Raw genomic sequence first — 18194 nt, 5'->3', positions numbered from 1 at the left:
GCTCAAAAGGGCCACCACTTACGGGCTATTCATGCCCGTGCCACCTTTTGGGTGGCTTAATCTTCATCAATCAATCAATCACCTTCACCACACCTAGTCCTTGTGTCATGTTCCGTAATTATTTACATATTTACCACGATTGTATTCCTATTACGTTCATTGTAATCGATAGCTTCTAAAATGTGTCTACTCATTTGTTGCTTTTTACTGCTTGCAAACTAATTTTGATCCTAAACTTAATTTATCTCATATCCATATATGTAAACAAGAATGTGTCTGTCTGTCTGTCTGTTTGTATGTTTGTCTGTCCAAGGTTGGATGCTTGGGACAAGTCTCACCCAACTTTCCAAGATGACACTTGAGGTCTATGGGAATTAGGAGTATTATAGGCCAGTCAGGATCGGCCCCAGTGCCACTTTTTAAGAAATATCGGCATCTATAGCGACCATCCGCCAATTTTCAGTCACTTTGTAGAGTTTTACAACCTTGTTACTAAATGTACACTATATTTGATGTAGTTGGTTACACTGGGAGTTGTTTATGGCGAGACAGCGTCTTGACATGGTGCGGCTGTTGAATGTCGGTGGTGACAGAGCAGCCCGCCCTCTCAAGCATCCAAAACGTCATTAAATTAATGTGCTACATTGCCCGAACCTAACCTAACCGAGGATCCATGAGCAGAAAACGGAAAAATCACGTCAATTTTGCGTGCTGTTATGATTTATATGCCATCAGTTTGTTGGCCCTAAGGGAATTTATACGTCAAAATACGATGTACTATTCGAGAGAATGTACATCCTAGGAAGGTTGTTAGGTTACGTTAAATTTTCTTTGCAACATTAGTACAAAACCTTCTCCTGATTGTCTAAATTCAAAAGTAGCGCTGTCTACTTTCTAATTGCCTTTTACGTCAATATATGTACGATGGTCCTCATCATTACTATAACTTAAACTAAACGGATGGGCTGTATCATGATATGAGCTGTCTAAATGTATGTGTTTAGCCTTTGAATAGCCACACTGGCCATAGAGTGTGCGGGGCCATTTTGTTGTTTTGACCTATTTATTTATTTATTTATTTATATACAAGAAGGTACATTGGGGGTTAAGAGAGAACATAGAAATGAAGTTGATTTTACATTCTTGTAAGGCCACTAGCACGCATAGCGTTTCGGGCAAGAACACAAAACCATCTAGATTCGGCCCCTGGCTTGATATAAAACACCGTTTACAGTAACACCGTATATTGTCACAGCCTTGAACCATATATACGGTGAGTGGAGGCTACAATTATCTCACGAATCAAGAGAGTATTAAACTCTGATGCAAGCAACCTTCAGGGTCTCTGTGTTGCAAGATGACCACCATGGCTATTTTGGTGCCCAATTTTACTCTAGACTTATGAGTCTTCAACAAGATTAATAGAAGACAAGTTATTCTTATTTACAAGAATGGTATTACTACTTAAAATGATTGAAAATAGGGTTATAAAGTTATTGAAAATAAAACCAACAGTGGGCAATAATAATTTGCCTGAAACGCTATGCGTACTAGTGGCTTTAGGTATTGTATGTACTAGTTCTATCTATAAATCAATCAAAATGTTTGTAACTGTATCTATGTATGTACTTTTCCTAAATAAAATATTATTATTATTATTATTATTATTATATTTGTTAGCGCTAAAATGTTACCACAACTCAGACGTTTTCTATTAAAGCTCATGATCAAACTAAATACATATCAAGAAGCTATTTTAAGTGATATATTAGGGCGAATGCAATATTTTATTACAAAATTATATCTCCCTTAATTTATACAATCAATGAATCTCACATTTATTAAAAGTTTGACAAGAAGAGAACCATTGAGCAGGCGGTGGTTCCTTGACTCAATGTTGTCGGTCTTTCAGGTCCCGCGGCTGCACTCTCAACCATTATCGGAGCGCCATGGTAAATATACCCTCGTGTTTCCCTTGTGTTTGCGTGTGCAGGCTGCGAGTAGCGTTAAGCGACATGCTGAGTGTCTGGTGAGTGATGAGTGATGCTTCTGAAGGTGAATAGTGCGTGTAAAGGAGGTAGTTTGAGGTAAGACATGTGGGCCTCGTGGGTGGAGGGCCGCCAGGGTGAGCAGCGCGTGGCCACCCATCCCATCCCAGCGCCCCGTTTCAAACTCACATAAGGCGGCTAGCCAGGCTGTTGATATAGTTGGTAGGATAGGTATAGTGGTTGGTTCAGTTTATATATTGATAGCTGCAAATTGGGGGACTTGTCCGTGTCTGGGGCTGACCACAGCGGCTCCAGCTGCGCGCGAATGGGTTTATTACATGTTTGGGGATATATGGGTAATATTAGCTTGGATTATGCCACGCGAATTTGTATGTAGGTTTTATGCCATGGTGTTGTGTATCCATGTAGGCTGGGGCTTGGGTAGTAGAGGAACTCTAGAACCTCTCCAATTTGCCTCGCGTCCAATTCTAGTGGCCTTTACGGGGTCAGGAAGCCAGAGCTTAGGGAATCTGTTACAAATAATTGAACGAATGCTTAACGAAAGAAATTATAGATTATTTATTTATTTATTTATATATATGAGTTCTTGCATTCGTGTAAAGCCACTAGTACACATACTGTTTTGGGCAGGACTTTAATCCGTATTTTTCTCCAGAATACGTCCCGCTAAAACCTTTAACCACCAGGCACCCATTCACTGCTGGGTGAACAGCGGCTACAGTTAAGGATTGGCAACCAGTCAATCTTACCCGGCCAGGATACGAACCCTGACCAAAGCCCTCACAAAGTGCCAGGCGAGTGTTTTACCACTGTGCCACAGGGAGTGCTCTAGGGCACTGCAGTATAGGTAATGGAATACAGGATAAATTAAGACAGGATAGCCAACTAAAACATAATTCTAAGTCTAAGAAATTAATTGGTTACCAAGTATTGGTTAAATAATGTTGAAATTGCCAAATGTGGTCGGAAAAAGGATCTGGGCATCGTAATTAATAAGACCTTCAGTCTTGAAATAAAAATGTTGAGACATATTTGCTTCTTGGATCCATAAAAGATATAATAAAATATCTAATGTCATTCCTTGCTTTTACTTTGGCATGTTGGGATTCATTTGAGTTGTAGTTCAGTTTTGAACATATAGTGTAGAGGTGCTGCCTCACTAGTGGTTAATTGAGGCTCCTCTACAAGGTGATTAGGGTTGAGAAAAACAAGGAGGCTCATCTTGAGTGAAGCCTTTGGAGGTCTTGTTGACAGCAACATTAGGCTCCTCGTGTAGATGATGACTGTAGATGAGATGATGTAGATGAGGGTTGGATGACTGGGGCATAAGGGTTAAACTTTTCATTTCTTGTACTAAAAACCTTAATATCTGAACAAATTAGCAAAATGGTTGGTCTACCTCAATAAATAAGTTTTCTAACAATTATGTATACATTTTGTGATTTAGCAATGCATTACTGTATTATGCTATTGAGTATTGCATGTGCAAAAATCTTTACAGTATGTAATGTTGAGGAAATGTGAAAGTACAAAGAAAAGTTGAATAACTTTACACGATTTTCAATAGCATGATACTTAAATGTCCTTAATGTTAAACGTTAGAAGTACTGTATATATTAATGCATAGAAGTATATATTGTTAATGCATGCAATATTTAGCTATATCCTATCGTGTCTTGATTTAGTTACCAGCACCTGTAGCTGGTGTCTATGTGTACGGCACGAAAATAAACTGCAATTTAATCCAGGGTATATTCTTCAGAACATTGCCCTCTACAAATTAGCATACAGATTTTTTATGAATAATAAATCCAAAGTGAGAGGCCTTAATGGGTGACCATCTAGTTCTTAGTGCTCTGTGGATACTCTTCAGCGTGGGTGTCAAGCAGGCATGGTATGAGAGCTGGGAGCAGCAATAGAACATTGGAAGTTTAAAGCAAATTAAAACAACTTTAATAATTGATGAATGTGTCGAGTGTGAAGGCCAGATATTTAGCATAGTGATTATTAAGAAGAAATTATTTTGTGGGTTAACCATATCAGAAAAGTGGTCAGAACATGGCAGATGTACTAGTACACTATAAATGGAATTACTGTATTTGGGTGTCTTTGGCCATGATAATTGGCTCGAGGCTGTTATTCTTCCTGTTAAGAAGCCTTTTACTCGAGGGACCTTCCCTAAGGATTTCATTCCATTGCCTAAAATTGCATCTGCAAACTCCATGAGTGTAGGATTGATGTCTCTTGTGGTTCCTAGACCATCATGCTGCATTTCCCCATCCCAATTTGGTTTTTGCATTGGACACAGCATAATGGATATATTGGTGGACTACTACTGTACTGCCTCTGCTGTGAATTCCTGGCATTTTTTTTTGACCTGGAAAAAGCTTGACATCACCTGAAGGTACAATATTCTTTCTTGTCCAGCTACATTCCTTTGGCCTTTGTGGCACTCTCCCCATCTTTCCGAAAGCTTTCTTCCCTGTTGCTCATTCCAAGTGAAGGTTGGTGCTACTTACTAATTCTAAAGAGTTTGAAGGGTGTTCCCCAGCGTAGTAGTTTTGAGCACCACTATATTTATGGTTGCCCTGAATGGTCTTCCTTCCTGGCATTTTCTTCACCCTGTATGTTGACGATCTCACCTGCTGTTGTAGTAATGACCCCCCTCCTGTCTTCAGCATCAGCTCCAACAAGATATTCATAATGTGTTGTCTAGGGCCATCAATCGTGGCTTAACATTTTCTACGTCTAAAACTTGAGCTAGGTTATCTTGATGATTTTGGGGCTTTTTAGTGTCCCCGCGGCCCGGTCCTCGACCAGGCCTCCGCCCCTAGGAAGCAACCTGTGACAGCTGATTAACACCCAGGTACCTATTTTACTGCTAGGTAACAGGGGCATAGGGTGAAAGAAACTGCCCATTGTTTCTTGCCGGTGCCTGGGATCGAACCCAGGACCACAGGATCACAAATCCAGCGTGCTGTCCGCTCGGCCGACAGAGCTATGACTTTGACACATGCCGTCCCTCATCCCCTGTTCCCTCTTTGGTAGTCCTCTTGCCTATAAGGTTTCATTTCACCCGAGTTGCCTGCTCTAAAGCCCTTACCTAACTTAAGGTCATGTCTCATTCATGCTAGGGGTTGATAAGCACACATTATTTGCACTCCTCGTTCTGTCTAAACTTTACTGTGGCTGCCCTGCCTATCCCTCGGCCTCTCCCTCGACCCTTCATTGTCTTGATGCGCTGCACCATACTAGGCTGCTCCTCAGCTCTGGTGCCTCTTTCATTACCCATCCTGAGCTTGTATGTTGACAATGGCATAATATAACTACAGGATCGTGCTTCGTTACTGCTTCTGCATTATCTCGCACCACCATCCTTCCAACAACTGCAGTTCCGCTTGTACTGTTCTTTCGCCATTGCTTCTTCTCACTGCCTTCCTTTTGCTGCAAGGGTGGCTCCTTTACAAGTTTCTCTTGGTTCACATTAGCAATGTGTCTCCAAATATTGTTCCTACTTTGCCTCTGTGGAAGGTCCAACTGGTGAAATTTTGTAGGACCCTAACCCACATTCCTGTTTCCTGTTGAAGATTCCTAGGATTAGTATCCCCATGGCCCAGTCTCTGACCAGGCCTTCTGGTTGCTGGTCTAATCGACCAGACCGTTCGATGTGGATGCTCGCAACCTGCCGTATGAATCACAGCCTGGCTGATCAGGCATCCTTTCAAGGTGCTTGTCGAGTTCTTTTTTTTAAGACTGAGAGGTTGGCCAGTTATGCCCCGTATATGTAGGTGGTGTGTTAGTCTTAGGCCTTTGATGTTGATAGTTTCTCTCAGCGTGCTTATTTGCACCTCTGCTTTTCAGTTGTGCTATTTTGGTCATCCTGCCATGCCTTACTAGTCTTGTGTGGTGTTATTTTGTGTGCTTATTTGGAACCAGTCCTCCAAATATTTTCCAGTGTAAATTATTATGAACCTCCCTCCTGCACTCTAGGAAGTACAGATTTAAAGTTGTTTTAGGCAGTCCCAGTAATTTAGATGTTTATTGAATGGATTCTAGCGCTAAAGGATCTTTGCGTGCTCTCCAGGTCAGCAATTTCTCCAGGTTAGAATGGGGTTGTTAGTGTGCAACAGTATTTTACAATAGAGAGCACCAAGTGTCTTAAAGTATCATCTCTTAAAAGTATGGCATCTCTAGTTTCAAAAGTTCTTGTTATCCAACCTGTCATTTATCTTGCAGTTGTGACAGCTACTTTGTTGCATTCCTTGAAAGTAAGGTCTTCCAACAGGATTACTCTTTAAATCTTTTGCATTGCTTTTTCTTTAAATAACATGGTTTGACTTTTATTTGGTTTCTGCTATATTTTCTTTTTTTCATAGCACAGTAATTGGAACTTATTCCACATCATGTTATTTTCTGAGGCCCATTGAAAGACTTAATTAACATCAGATAGATTGGAGGTTTGCCGTGTCCTCTATATTGTCTAGGCACGAAATTTCTAGTATCTGTAAAGTATGACAGTAATACTGTATAGTTTGTATCCTTGTCCATGTCTGATATGAGGACATGGAAATGTACTGGAGTAAGCACGGTACCTTGGGGAACTGAGCTTTTCATGGTGGGTGATTCGGATACATTGGTACCTCGGTTTAAGAGTTTAATCCGTTCCAGGAGACAACTTGTAATCCAAAAACTCGTAAGCCGAAGCTAATTTCCCCATAAGAAATAATGGGAAGTGAATTAATCCATTCCTGACTACCAAAAAACCTCACTTCAAACTAAATTTTATACCCAATTCATCTAAATCTACACTACAAAAGTATGTTCAAATTATTACTTACCCTTGCTGATGACTGCTGTTGGCGAATGGAAGATGGTGAGGAGGAGGAAAGGTGTTACTGGTTGAAAGGGGAGTCTCCTTCCATTATAACATCAGGCAGTGAGGACTTCACTGGTGTGCACACACTGGCACGTTTTGCAAGCATACCACTAGGACTGTTTGTCTTACTAAGAAGCTGTCAAAAGACACTCGTTTTTCCCTACATTTTAACACTTGTCTGTAGTAAGACATCAAGTTGTCATTTATAAGGTCAATGCAGTGGCCTGCTACAGCTTTATCTGGGTAAGTTTTTTCACAAAACTTTGCAGTTCTTCCCATACTTCACTCATTTTCTTAATGAAGAAGGGACATTCTCTACTGCCTCTTACTCACAACTATTTTCTTAAGTTGAACCTTACCACTGGCTTTCTTGGGACCCATGGCGAGATATATAACAACAACATTTATGCACATATGGCCAAACATCTGACAAAATGTAAATCCTTGTGAAAAATTCAGACGGGATAGTCACTGGGCACGACGCACTGGTAAACTGAGGCGCGATCGCTGTGCCACCACGCGCTAGTTGGCCTGTACGCGTATCAACACCCTCGTCTTCCAAGGCAACGCTCGTATTCTGATGTAAATTTTCTGAGCAAATCCTGCTTGTATTCCGAAAAACTTATACAGGGACACTCGTATTCCGAGGTACCACTGTATTACTTTGTTGACTATTATGCTCAGGGTTCTTTAAGGAAGTTCAAGATCCATCTCCCTACTTTGCCAGTAATTCCTTTTGTGCACATTTTGTATGCAATAACACCATGGTCACTTTTGTTGAAGGCTTTTGCAAAATCTGTGTACGTGTATTACATCAGTTTTGTTCGTCTTCCATGGCAATTTTTTTCATCTAAGGCTATACTTTTTGGCACTCTTTCAAAGATTTTTATTATGTGCAACATTAAAAGTTATTGGTCTATATAGTGGTCTATGTAAGCAATGCTAGAACTATTGGCTAGAGCTAATAAGCTTTCACATGGTGAAGGCTTATACCTCCCTACAGTTTTGAGCAGCTGTTTTCTTGAACATTCATCCTCTCATTCAGGCTCCAGTGCTCTTTTCACTGATGGCTCTACATCTGCCGACCTTGTCAGCTTTTCCATTCTTTTCCCCAACTGGACCTATTTATACAGTCTACCCCTGGAGGCTAGCATCTTCAAGGCAGAACTTTATGCCATTTTATATGCTCATTAGCAGCAGTTTTCTTCGCATCACCATTTCTTTATCATTGTGGTTGATTCTCAGTGTCTCCGTGGCCCTGGAGTTTTAACCCTTTGCATTCTGTAGTAGCTGAAATCCATTAGTCTGTTTCTTATTTTTAGCAGGTATAAGACAGACCAATTTTGCTGGGTTTCCAGCCATATTGGAATTCCCTTGAATGAACTCGCTGACACCGCCGCTAAGGAGGCCATTCGTACTTGCAACATTTCCCAGAAAAGGATTCCCTATTCAGATTTTTGTCTGATCATCCATAGTGCTCTCTGCAACCATTGGTAGGGTCATTGGGTTGGCATTTCATGTAATAAACAGCATGCTTTTAAGGGTGTCCTTTTCCCTTGCCTGTATCCTGCCACCATAATAAGTGTTGGGAGATGGCTCTGGCTAGGTTGCTTACCAGTCTCATCTGCCTTACTCACTTATCTTGAGGTTATCTTGAGATGATTTCAGGGCTTTAGTGTCCCCGCGGCCCGGTCTTCGACCAGGCCTCCACCCCCAGGAAGCAGCCCATGACAGCTGATTAACACCCAGGTACCTATTTTACTGCTAGGTAACAGGGGCATAGGGTGAAAGAAACTGCCCATTGTTTCTCGCCGGCGCCCGGGATCGAACCCGGGACCACAGGATCACAAGTCCAGCGTGCTGTCCGCTCGGCCGACCGGCTCCCACTTATGGATCATCCTGCACCTCTTTTGTTCAAATTGCATTGTTCAACATAGTCTTGCACCTTGTTGATTGCTCTGAGTATCAAGATGTTAGTGTCTTGCTTTCCTACTGTTCTTAAGGGGGCATTTCTCTCATTAGCATCCTTGGTGAATCCCATACTTTTGAGAATTTTCCTTATTCTGTTCTCGTTTTGGCATCTTGACTGGTATTTAGTGCCTTCAGAATACCTTGCGACTTAGGTGCCACAGACATACTGGTCTGGTGCCTTCTCTGATAATTACCTACTTCTAATATTAAGAATTTTAGATTTATAGTACACATAGTTTTTCTGTGAATTATTGTAAATGCTGTAGTTCAAGCCTACATAGAAATGTACTCTGCTCCATGTTAGGAGTGGCAGCAAAATAGCTATGAGCATGGCTTTGACCGTGCCACACCGGTACAGTTACCTTTCATAGCAGAATCTTACTATTTTTCACTTCTGCCAAAAGAATAGATTTATTAAAAAACCCAGCTGTGTCAAGTCTAAAAATATTGCCACAGAACAAGATTTAACTGACTAGTTAACTAATCTAGTATAAAAAAAGAGTAGTTCTAGAAATTACTGTAGTCTTTTTATACTAAAAGTACAGTAATTTCAATTACTGTATTCCAGTATAAAAATATAATACTGTACTTTTCAAGGGGTACAGGTTACAAAAGTCGAATCTTGTGGAACAGTGACCAAGTCATTTCACAGATTTGGGAATAATATCTAGATTACCTGATATTTAGAGCGCACAGTTAAGCAAAATAACACAAGCCATAAAAATAATAAGGTGGATAATGAGAATATTCATAACATGGGATATATGACACCATTGATACATTTCACAACTTTGGTCTCATTGTTCTATGGATGCATGTTGTATCCATGCATCCACCTTCTAGACAAAACTAGAAAATATATAATGGACTGTTGAAATTCAGGTCATATCATTATAGACCAGCTGCAAGTTTATAAATTTTCCTCATGTTAATTTTTCCTGACCTTTTCACATTTCAAATTATACGTTACACATTTCTGCATAATTTAGACAACTATTTTTGTTTTGATAAGTACCTGAACAACTCTCAGAATAGTAGTTTTGCACTGAGATAGACAATCACCTACGAACAATATGGCCATAGCATGTTCTCGGTGTGCATATTGACTGAAGGTGTAACAGTATGCAGTTTTTGTTAATGCTCCGATATTGCCACTTTAACAGACCTCAAAACGCCGGAATAATGGACGATCCAAGCATGGACGTGGCCACACCAAGCCTGTGCGATGCACGAACTGTGGACGATGTGTACCCAAGGACAAGGCTATCAAGAAGTTTCAGATACGTAATATTGTAGAAGCAGCTGCAGTTAAGGATATCAATGAGGCTTCGGTTTATACAGGTACTGTAATCATCTCGGTAATTTTTAATAAGCATTTGTATTAGAAAGGTATATTTAAAATTTGTACTCTTAATATTTTTTCATAATCGGTAAAAGAGTTTTGTAAATAAAAATTCGCTGCCCCTCCACTCAATAAATTCGATTTGGTCAGTGTGGTTCTAAGCATCCAAATAAAAAGGGATCAACAAGTTGGGGGTGGTAGTTTGAATGAACAAAGAAAATATTAATATTGTATATGCCACACTAGTGTGTGTGTTCTTGCATCTATTCTGGTAAATATATGCATTTTATATGTCAATGATTATCGTGTCTTGATTTAGTTACCAGCATCTGTAGCTGGTGTCTATGTGTACGGCACGAAGATAAACTGCTGCTTAATCCAGGGTCTGTTCTTCAGAATATTGCCCTCTACAGAGTAGCATACAGATTTGTATGAAGTCTGAATAAATGACTATTGGGTGATCATATAGGTCTTGGTCCTCCATGATGGAGGACCAAGCGGACCAGTCGGCCGAGCGGACAGCACGCTGGACTTGTGATCCTGTGGTCCTGGGTTCGATCCCAGGCGCCGGCGAGAAACATTGGGCAGAGTTTCTTTCACCCTATGCCCCTGTTACCTAGCAGTAAAATAGGTACCTGGGTGTTAGTCAGCTGTCACGGGCTGCTTCCTGGGGGTGGAGGCCTGGTCGAGGACCGGGCCGCGGGGACACTATAAAGCCCCGAAATCATCTCAAGATAACCTCAAGATGGGTACACAGTTTCCTCTGGCTATATCAACACCATGCACAGTTCCTGCACACAGTATACCAGCATTAGCAGCATATATACATTAGTGATAGTATTTTCTACTTTTACTCTAATGGTAATAGGTTTCCTTGTCTGGGGGCAAATGTAGGTTTTTATAGACTTGACTTGGTTTGGTGAAATGTCTCCAGATGTTGCCATTATATGCTAATATCTTTAGGTATTTCATTTACATCTTAAATTCTAGTCACACTTTTCGAAAAGATATACGATTTAACACAATACAGTATTGAGAATGTAGACTTTTAAGAGTGGAGGTAGGGGGACTTTACATGTGTAACTTGGACCAATGGCATGTCTTAAAATAGGTAAAATGATCGAAAACATTCAGCTGTCACTAGGTCTTGTCTCACGAATACACCTGGAGGAAGGGTACTATCAACAGCAGGATCGACATCAAATTTTATTGACTTGTTTGTTGGAATAAGCAGTTAAGTGCCTTATAAGATATTAGCATAGAGATTAAATTTGTTTATGTAAAGTAGTCATGATCAATTAAATATTAGATTTACCTAAAGTAATCTTTAAAAATACAAGGTGTTGTCATTACAGTGCTTTAGTGTCAAATGTCAAGAATTACTGGTGACAAACTGCAGAAGAACACAGGTTCAGAGGATGAATTTTAACACTTTCGTTGCCCCGGCAGGGGACCCACTGCGCACCTCGAGTTAGCCCGAGCGGTGCGTGCTAACTCGCCACCACCCACGAATGTTTAAACTTTTTAGCTCTGACCTCAATTTTCGTGCCATATCGTTCAATTTGGTATCAAATTGTTCGCAATAGAATGCTGTAAAGGGATACATGTATTTGCACATAAGAACATGTAAGTCTCGCTTTTCTATACTTACGACGAAAACTCTAACTTTTCCTACATGGGTGTTTCTTTCAATGCTTTCATCATGGATTGACATCTTTCTTGATCAGTATCTATCTGGAAGTTAATTTGCAGTGTTTATAAAGCTGGGAACAACAAATACCTGAGATAAAATAACCAGAATGAGAAACTTTGAGGGGAGGTTGCAGCTGTCACGAGTGAAGTCCACGAGAACAGTGAGCCTCCAGCATGAGTGGGCGCCCACACGGCGGGGTCAGGATGCCACCTGGGGTATACAGAGAATGGCAAGAAATTGGTGTGCATTTTAAACAAGTCTCTTAACACTTTCGCGCTCTCGGCGCTCAAAAAAAAAAAAATACCCCAGATGCTTTCGGCACTTCGCGCGCCTACGCGGTAAGACCGAAAAAGTGTACACTCTTTTGACTGTCCTGACAATAATTGAAGGCGCACGTATTTAAATTTGGTATCACTGTGTTCGCAATGAAATTGTCTATAAGAGCATACCTATAAAATGCCGCCCAAGCATAAGGAGTATCAACACCAAATAAAAAACTATGCAGATCACTCGCCGAGAGCGCCAAACAGCAACAAAATGTTTCCACTCTCTTAATGGTTGCGAAGCCTACAGTTGTCCTACATCGCTAATTTTGGTATCATTGGAATCGCAATAAAATTCTCTACACGGACATATGCATATGAATGTTTAATATAGGTAATTGCCCACCCGCAAGAGTGTGTGAAGTGGAGAGTAGTTAGCCGCGAGCGCACTGGCGAAAACACGGGGGAAATCATGCTTGGAAAGTTTATACGTTTTCTGACCCTACTTTTCTATGTACGTATTTCTTTTTTATACCAATGTGTTCGCAATAAAATTTTCTATAAGATGAAATGTATAACATTTGTACAAAGCATGTGTAAGAGAAGCGCCAAATATAGAACCATGTCGCTCAGTATGCGTTCGCGGCAGAAACGAACGCATTGTTTTCGTTCGTTTGATGTTTGTCATGTTTATACTTGTTGTAACATTTTATAATTTGTATGACAGTGATCGCAGTAAAATTCCCTACACAGACATATACATAACACATACAAATATTTCCCACGTGTTGGATATATCAACGGCTAAAGGGAACCCACTGCCACACGCTCGCCACACCCCCAAACATACTTTGTGTATTTTTTTTTTTACTCATAGAAGTTTATGTGATATAATATTCATTCTGGTACCAAAAAATTCGCAAATAAATTCTCTACAAAACGTATATAATCTGAGAGTATCCCCATCCATTTCGGTTAAAAAATGGAATTTATAGAAATATTTTTTCGATGGACGAGAAAAGTAGGCTGTTATGCGGAATCGTAAGAAAAAACGGCGACGAGTTATCTCTAATCTAAAGCGCGAAAGTGTTAACATTCAGACAATAAATAGAATTTCTACAAATTTTTAAATTATTGACATCGTTTGCGTCATCCCGCATACTTCGTATTTTGGTTCCATGACAGGATATCCGGCATCGGGCAGTGAAAGTGTTAACACTATCGCTGACTTTGGACACTGATCCTGTCCATTTTTTTTCTCCTGAGAGCTGACTTTAGACAGGACTCGCGTCCACTACAAAAATATTTATATAAAATTCATTTTTTATCCGCTCGACCTCGGGATAGTTTCAAATTAAGCGCCTTTAGAATGCGCAAAATTTGATACCAAAATGAAAGATGTAACATGAAACTTGATGTCCAAACACTTACATGATTATAAATAGGTTTTTGGTCAAAATTTTAAAATATTTGTTAAAAATTTGATACCAAAATGAAAGATGTAACACAAAAATTTGTCAGAACACTGGAAAGATATAAATAATTATGATGAGCTTCCAGAATTAAAATGTTTGTTAAAAATCCAGTTATTGCTCTATTATTATGGGACTAGTTTTAAAATACGCGCCTTTTTATTGCGAACAATTTGATACCAAAATGAAAGACGTAACGAAAATTGATGTTATCAAATTGAATGAGTATACACATTAGGTTGCAGTGCACAAATTGGTGCTCGTTTACGGGTAACTTTAGGCATTCCTGCGGGGAGGCACGCCAGGCTTTTGTACATTATATTCATATACACCTGTAGGGAATTCATTTGCGAACACAATGATACCAAAATGAGCGACGTAGCACGAGAATTAAGGTGAGAAAACTGAAGCGAGTATAAACATTTTACTGATTTTGTGCGCTCACGGGTAACTTTTCCAACTTTAGGCTTTGCTGTGGGGAGTTTCGCCAGGCTTTTGGACGTTATATGCATATACATCTGCAGGGAATTTAATAGGCGTCGCCGCACGCTCGCCCGCACCATTGGCTCAAAGACGTCAAAATTTGCGGCGCACTCTTGGGGTGCGCGATAGTGTTAACAGGGCCACAATAAAACCGCAGTTAATCCGTCAGTAATGATACCACAGCAATTGATTGGGAACTGAGTCCTTCCATCACAGGTATCTAGGAGAAATCAATATGTACGCATACAGAAATGTGTTCCCTTCTAGCTCAGCCTCTGAACAGTATTAAAGATTTGAATATCAAATAGCTGAATATATAGAAATATTAGAACTCTTTCCACTACTTACAATTAAAGTTGAGTTTTATTCATCACTTGCAAACAAATGTATGTAGCTCCACAAACCAGTTATAGTAATTCTGGTAACTTTAATGTTCCACACAAGCAAGATCAAATTCACTTGGATCTCTGCTGAAATCCTGTACTGGTACTTCAGGTAACAATTGCTCACTTAAAAATATAATACATGTAAGTGGTCAAGGAATAACACATGCACACATACAACTATAGCAATGTTGGAGTGCACAGGTGGTAGTTGTCATAGCTGGAGATATGAGGTGGGAGTGGATAGGCTTGAAAGGTGATGACTAGGTGTGGCACAAAATACAAAATACTGTCAGTCAGGGTATAGTACAGCAATGTAGACTGCAAGGAAGCTTGTTCAGTATGCTCTTTGTTCCCCATTTGATGATGGAAGTCACAAGTTTGAGACTTGCTCAATATCAAGTATGGATAATTTTGCAAGGAATATAGTGGATGATTTCGTTATTACTGGTGTCTTCTCGAGCCTGCAGAGAATTAACTTCATATAAGGATTATCAATCTCTGAGCAAACACAATCATCAGAATGAATCCTAACTGATGAGATACAGGCCTAGGTCTGTTTTATTAGTAGATTTGGCACCTTTGTACAGGGGCTCAGCTAACACCAATGTCATGAGGTGAAGGCTTGGTCACAAACAACCACTCGTTGCTTCACTAGCATGTCCCAGATGAGGCACGGAGAATTATCATCTGGTGGCTGTAATTATTAGTGCTATTCTATTGAGTTGATGTGAGGGCAGGTGGAGGAAAGGAAGGAGACTAAACATGGTCAGTGTTTGAGGAATATAGTTGGGTGGAGGCTGTTTGCAATGGAAGGAATCTATTTGTATCGCTGGTTGAAGCCATGGAGTGCTGCCATGAAATGGGAAACTAATATTGTGTGTTTTGTCATTGTAACTTCTGGTGCAATGCCTCCGAATCATATGAAAGTTGTGAAATGGAATAGTCATGACATTATTTTTCCCACAGTTTACCAGTTGCCCAAATTGTACATCAAGCAACATTACTGCGTTTCTTGCGCTATTCACTCCAAGGTGGTGAGGAACCGAAGTCGCAAGGCTAGGAAGATCCGTACCCCCCCTCCTCGCTTCCCCCGTGCTCAGGTAAGTAATGGAAGTTTTATTTGCCCCACTTTGATTATTTAGTGTGATTTGGTTTGATTTATACATGTATTTGGTACAATCTGGCAATTTTTCAACAAAAACCGTGCAAAGCAGTTTAGTGATGCAGGATTAGAGTATCTATTGCTGCTACAAACCTGCTGTTTGCTGTTGATCCCATTTTTCCTTCCACCCTAGATTTCTTGGATGACTTGTTTACAAATCAATCGTGCTCTTAATTATTCTTGACATGATACAAATACTGTTTCTAAGGTTGAAATTAGTTCATAGCCACTTGAATTACTAGAAGATTACTGTTTGTGATCACATCACTTGTATAGTACATGTTCTTTTGGCATTGATATTTTGTAATTTATTTTTGTCATTGATACTTGGCACTCATTTCATATATCTTTTAATAGTACTGTATTATCAATAATATTTGGTTGCTTATTTAGTGAACAAATATTTGTAATTCAGTAATATCCATATAGGCCAATAACCAATTGGCTCTATTATTTGCAATTTTATCAACTAAAAGGAGTCTCCGGCCATACCCCGTTGAAACGCCACGTCTCCTGGGCATCGAAGTTAAACAACGTTGGTTCTGGTTAGTACGTGGATGGGTGACTACTTTGAGCCCCAGATACTGTTGATGTATAGGTATTAGATTGGTTGGCCTTAGTTGTTCATAGAAGCAACTACCATGGGAGAATTGAATTTGTCTTTCTCCTTATGATAGTTCTTTGTTGACATTATGGGTAATACATTTTTCAAATTGTATTTATCCTTATTGAATATCATTTCCATAATTTGTTTCCTTGAGTTCTATTTTTTCCTTCAACCTTGCCTTGTTTGTTCTTGATGTATTCTCATTAAAATAACCTTAATTATCCTACACCATAATTTCTAGTGCAAGTAGGTGGGGACTTTTTATTTCCTTTGAAAACTAACTAACCATGCAGAATTCTTCAGTAATGTTTCAATTATTGATACTTAGTCTGAAGACACTTAGTTGTGGAAATAGCTGATGGCAGATGTATTTGTGGAGTACTGTATTTTCTAAACACCACCTTACTTTGAAATTTGACATAGGTGGCACTGTACAAATAGATGTAAAGGTAATTATTAACTTGTAAAGGTAATTATTAACTTTTAGATCATCCAACTTTTGTAAAGTTCTGCATAGGTCATTCATGCCTTTTGTTGAGTAATATTTGTTTTGAAGTGCAATATTATGCTCCAAGTTTGTTCTTTCATTAAACCCCTTAGCCAGCACTGGTCTAACTTCAAATTTTTACAAAATTGCCCCCCAAAAAATTACAATTTTGTTTAGTGATATACTATTTGATTCCCCCCGTTTGCATTTGGCTTGGAATGCAAGTTAACTTGAGTACATATTTGATTTTTTTTTCCAGTGTTAAAATATTCTTAATGGGGTTAAGAAGGATAAGCATGGTTCAAACACCTCATATCTGGCTTTATAGTTTTAGTTTGTAATTTTGTAAAAAAAAATGTAAGTAGTCGGATGAATTTTTTATTTTAAGAACTTAAAAAATTAATTAATTTGTTTAATCCTCCCATGCCAAAATTTTAACCACAATTTTGAGCAAATTTTATAGCTGCTTCATTTAATGCTAAGACTGCTAATGCAGTAAAGGAAATTGCTTTAAATTTATTAAAAATAAATCAGATATGTAAGTTTTGCTGTAATTGTCATTTTTATTGTTTTAAATTAAAATTCTGGGAGGAAAATGTATGTCACCCAGCTAGACAGCAAGAAATAAATATCTGATACCGTAGAAGGTTTTTAATTGTTTACAGTATATTTGGTAGTGTTATCTGATTATGTTAACCTCTTTATGGGGAGTTGAAATCAAATTCACTGCAAAATTTACCCGACGGTGTGCCAGAATTTGTTTGGAGTAAGTATTCCATTCTTTTAGACATGACATTTACTAATAAATTCTAACTAACTCGTAGGCATTTATTTTGTAGTTTGTTAAAATATATTATTCTTACTTTGCAGGACACCCGCCCTCGTCCCAACTAAATGAAATAAATTTGGGAAACAAATTTGTTTGATTTAACCATCCACATTCAACAAATACACCCAATGGCATTTATACAGATGTTTATTGAATGTTTGGTTTGGAAGTTTTGCAAAGATGTCGTGTATATTAACCTAGTTCCCTACCAACTTTACTGCCATAGTTACAAGGGGCTGCAGGAAAAGCACAGTAGGTTGGAAAGGGAAGGGTTGGTTCCTATGGTTTTTATCAGTCATCTGTAGACCAGCTGTATACAGTGAATTTGAAGTGTGGTACAAAGCTTTTTCCATGACGAAAAAAGTTAAGAAACAACGTGATATATTTGAAAAAATGTGTAATAGGACTTTAAGACAAGACCTATGCAGCAGTCTGTTGAACCTCTAGCTATGCCACGAGAATGCTAATGTGCTGTGCATAAATTGATTCCCCAGGTACATCTCAGAAGGGACATTGTCAAGTTGTTAAACTGGGGCACTCTAGGTTCAAAGGTATACAACCACTTTTCATGACAATAATAATCCAGGACAGACCAAAATGTAGTCACTTCTGTT

General features: G+C 39.2%; 1 protein-coding gene across 2 annotated transcripts; it reads left to right on the top strand.

Moving 5' to 3' along the window:
* Window positions 1-1825: 1825 nt before the first annotated feature.
* Window positions 1826-17668, top strand: RpS26 (ribosomal protein S26). Of its 2 annotated transcripts, XM_045743983.2 has the most exons (5): window positions 1826-1952; window positions 10020-10197; window positions 15462-15595; window positions 16134-16202; window positions 17622-17668. In XM_045743983.2, exons 1-4 carry the CDS (start codon window positions 1950-1952, stop codon window positions 16155-16157), a joined length of 339 nt encoding a protein of 112 aa, XP_045599939.1. In that variant the 5' UTR covers window positions 1826-1949; the 3' UTR covers window positions 16158-16202; window positions 17622-17668. The 2 variants fall into 2 exon arrangements, with proteins under 2 accessions (XP_045599939.1, XP_045599938.1); XM_045743982.2 differs by lacking the exon at window positions 16134-16202.
* The last annotated feature ends 526 nt before the right edge of the window (window positions 17669-18194 follow it).

Source organism: Procambarus clarkii, chromosome 15 (assembly GCF_040958095.1).
Source record: "Procambarus clarkii isolate CNS0578487 chromosome 15, FALCON_Pclarkii_2.0, whole genome shotgun sequence".
Taxonomy (NCBI): domain Eukaryota; kingdom Metazoa; phylum Arthropoda; class Malacostraca; order Decapoda; family Cambaridae; genus Procambarus; species Procambarus clarkii.
This window is presented reverse-complemented; position numbering and strand designations above follow the sequence as displayed.

Bases quoted from the DNA above. Each gene is read 5' to 3' on its own strand.
- RpS26 (XM_045743982.2), top strand. The intron at 10,198-15,461 runs GTACTGTAATCA...TTTTTCCCACAG, and splicing joins TGAGGCTTCGGTTTATACAG to TTTACCAGTTGCCCAAATTG. The intron at 15,596-17,621 runs GTAAGTAATGGA...CTTACTTTGCAG, and splicing joins CTCGCTTCCCCCGTGCTCAG to GACACCCGCCCTCGTCCCAA.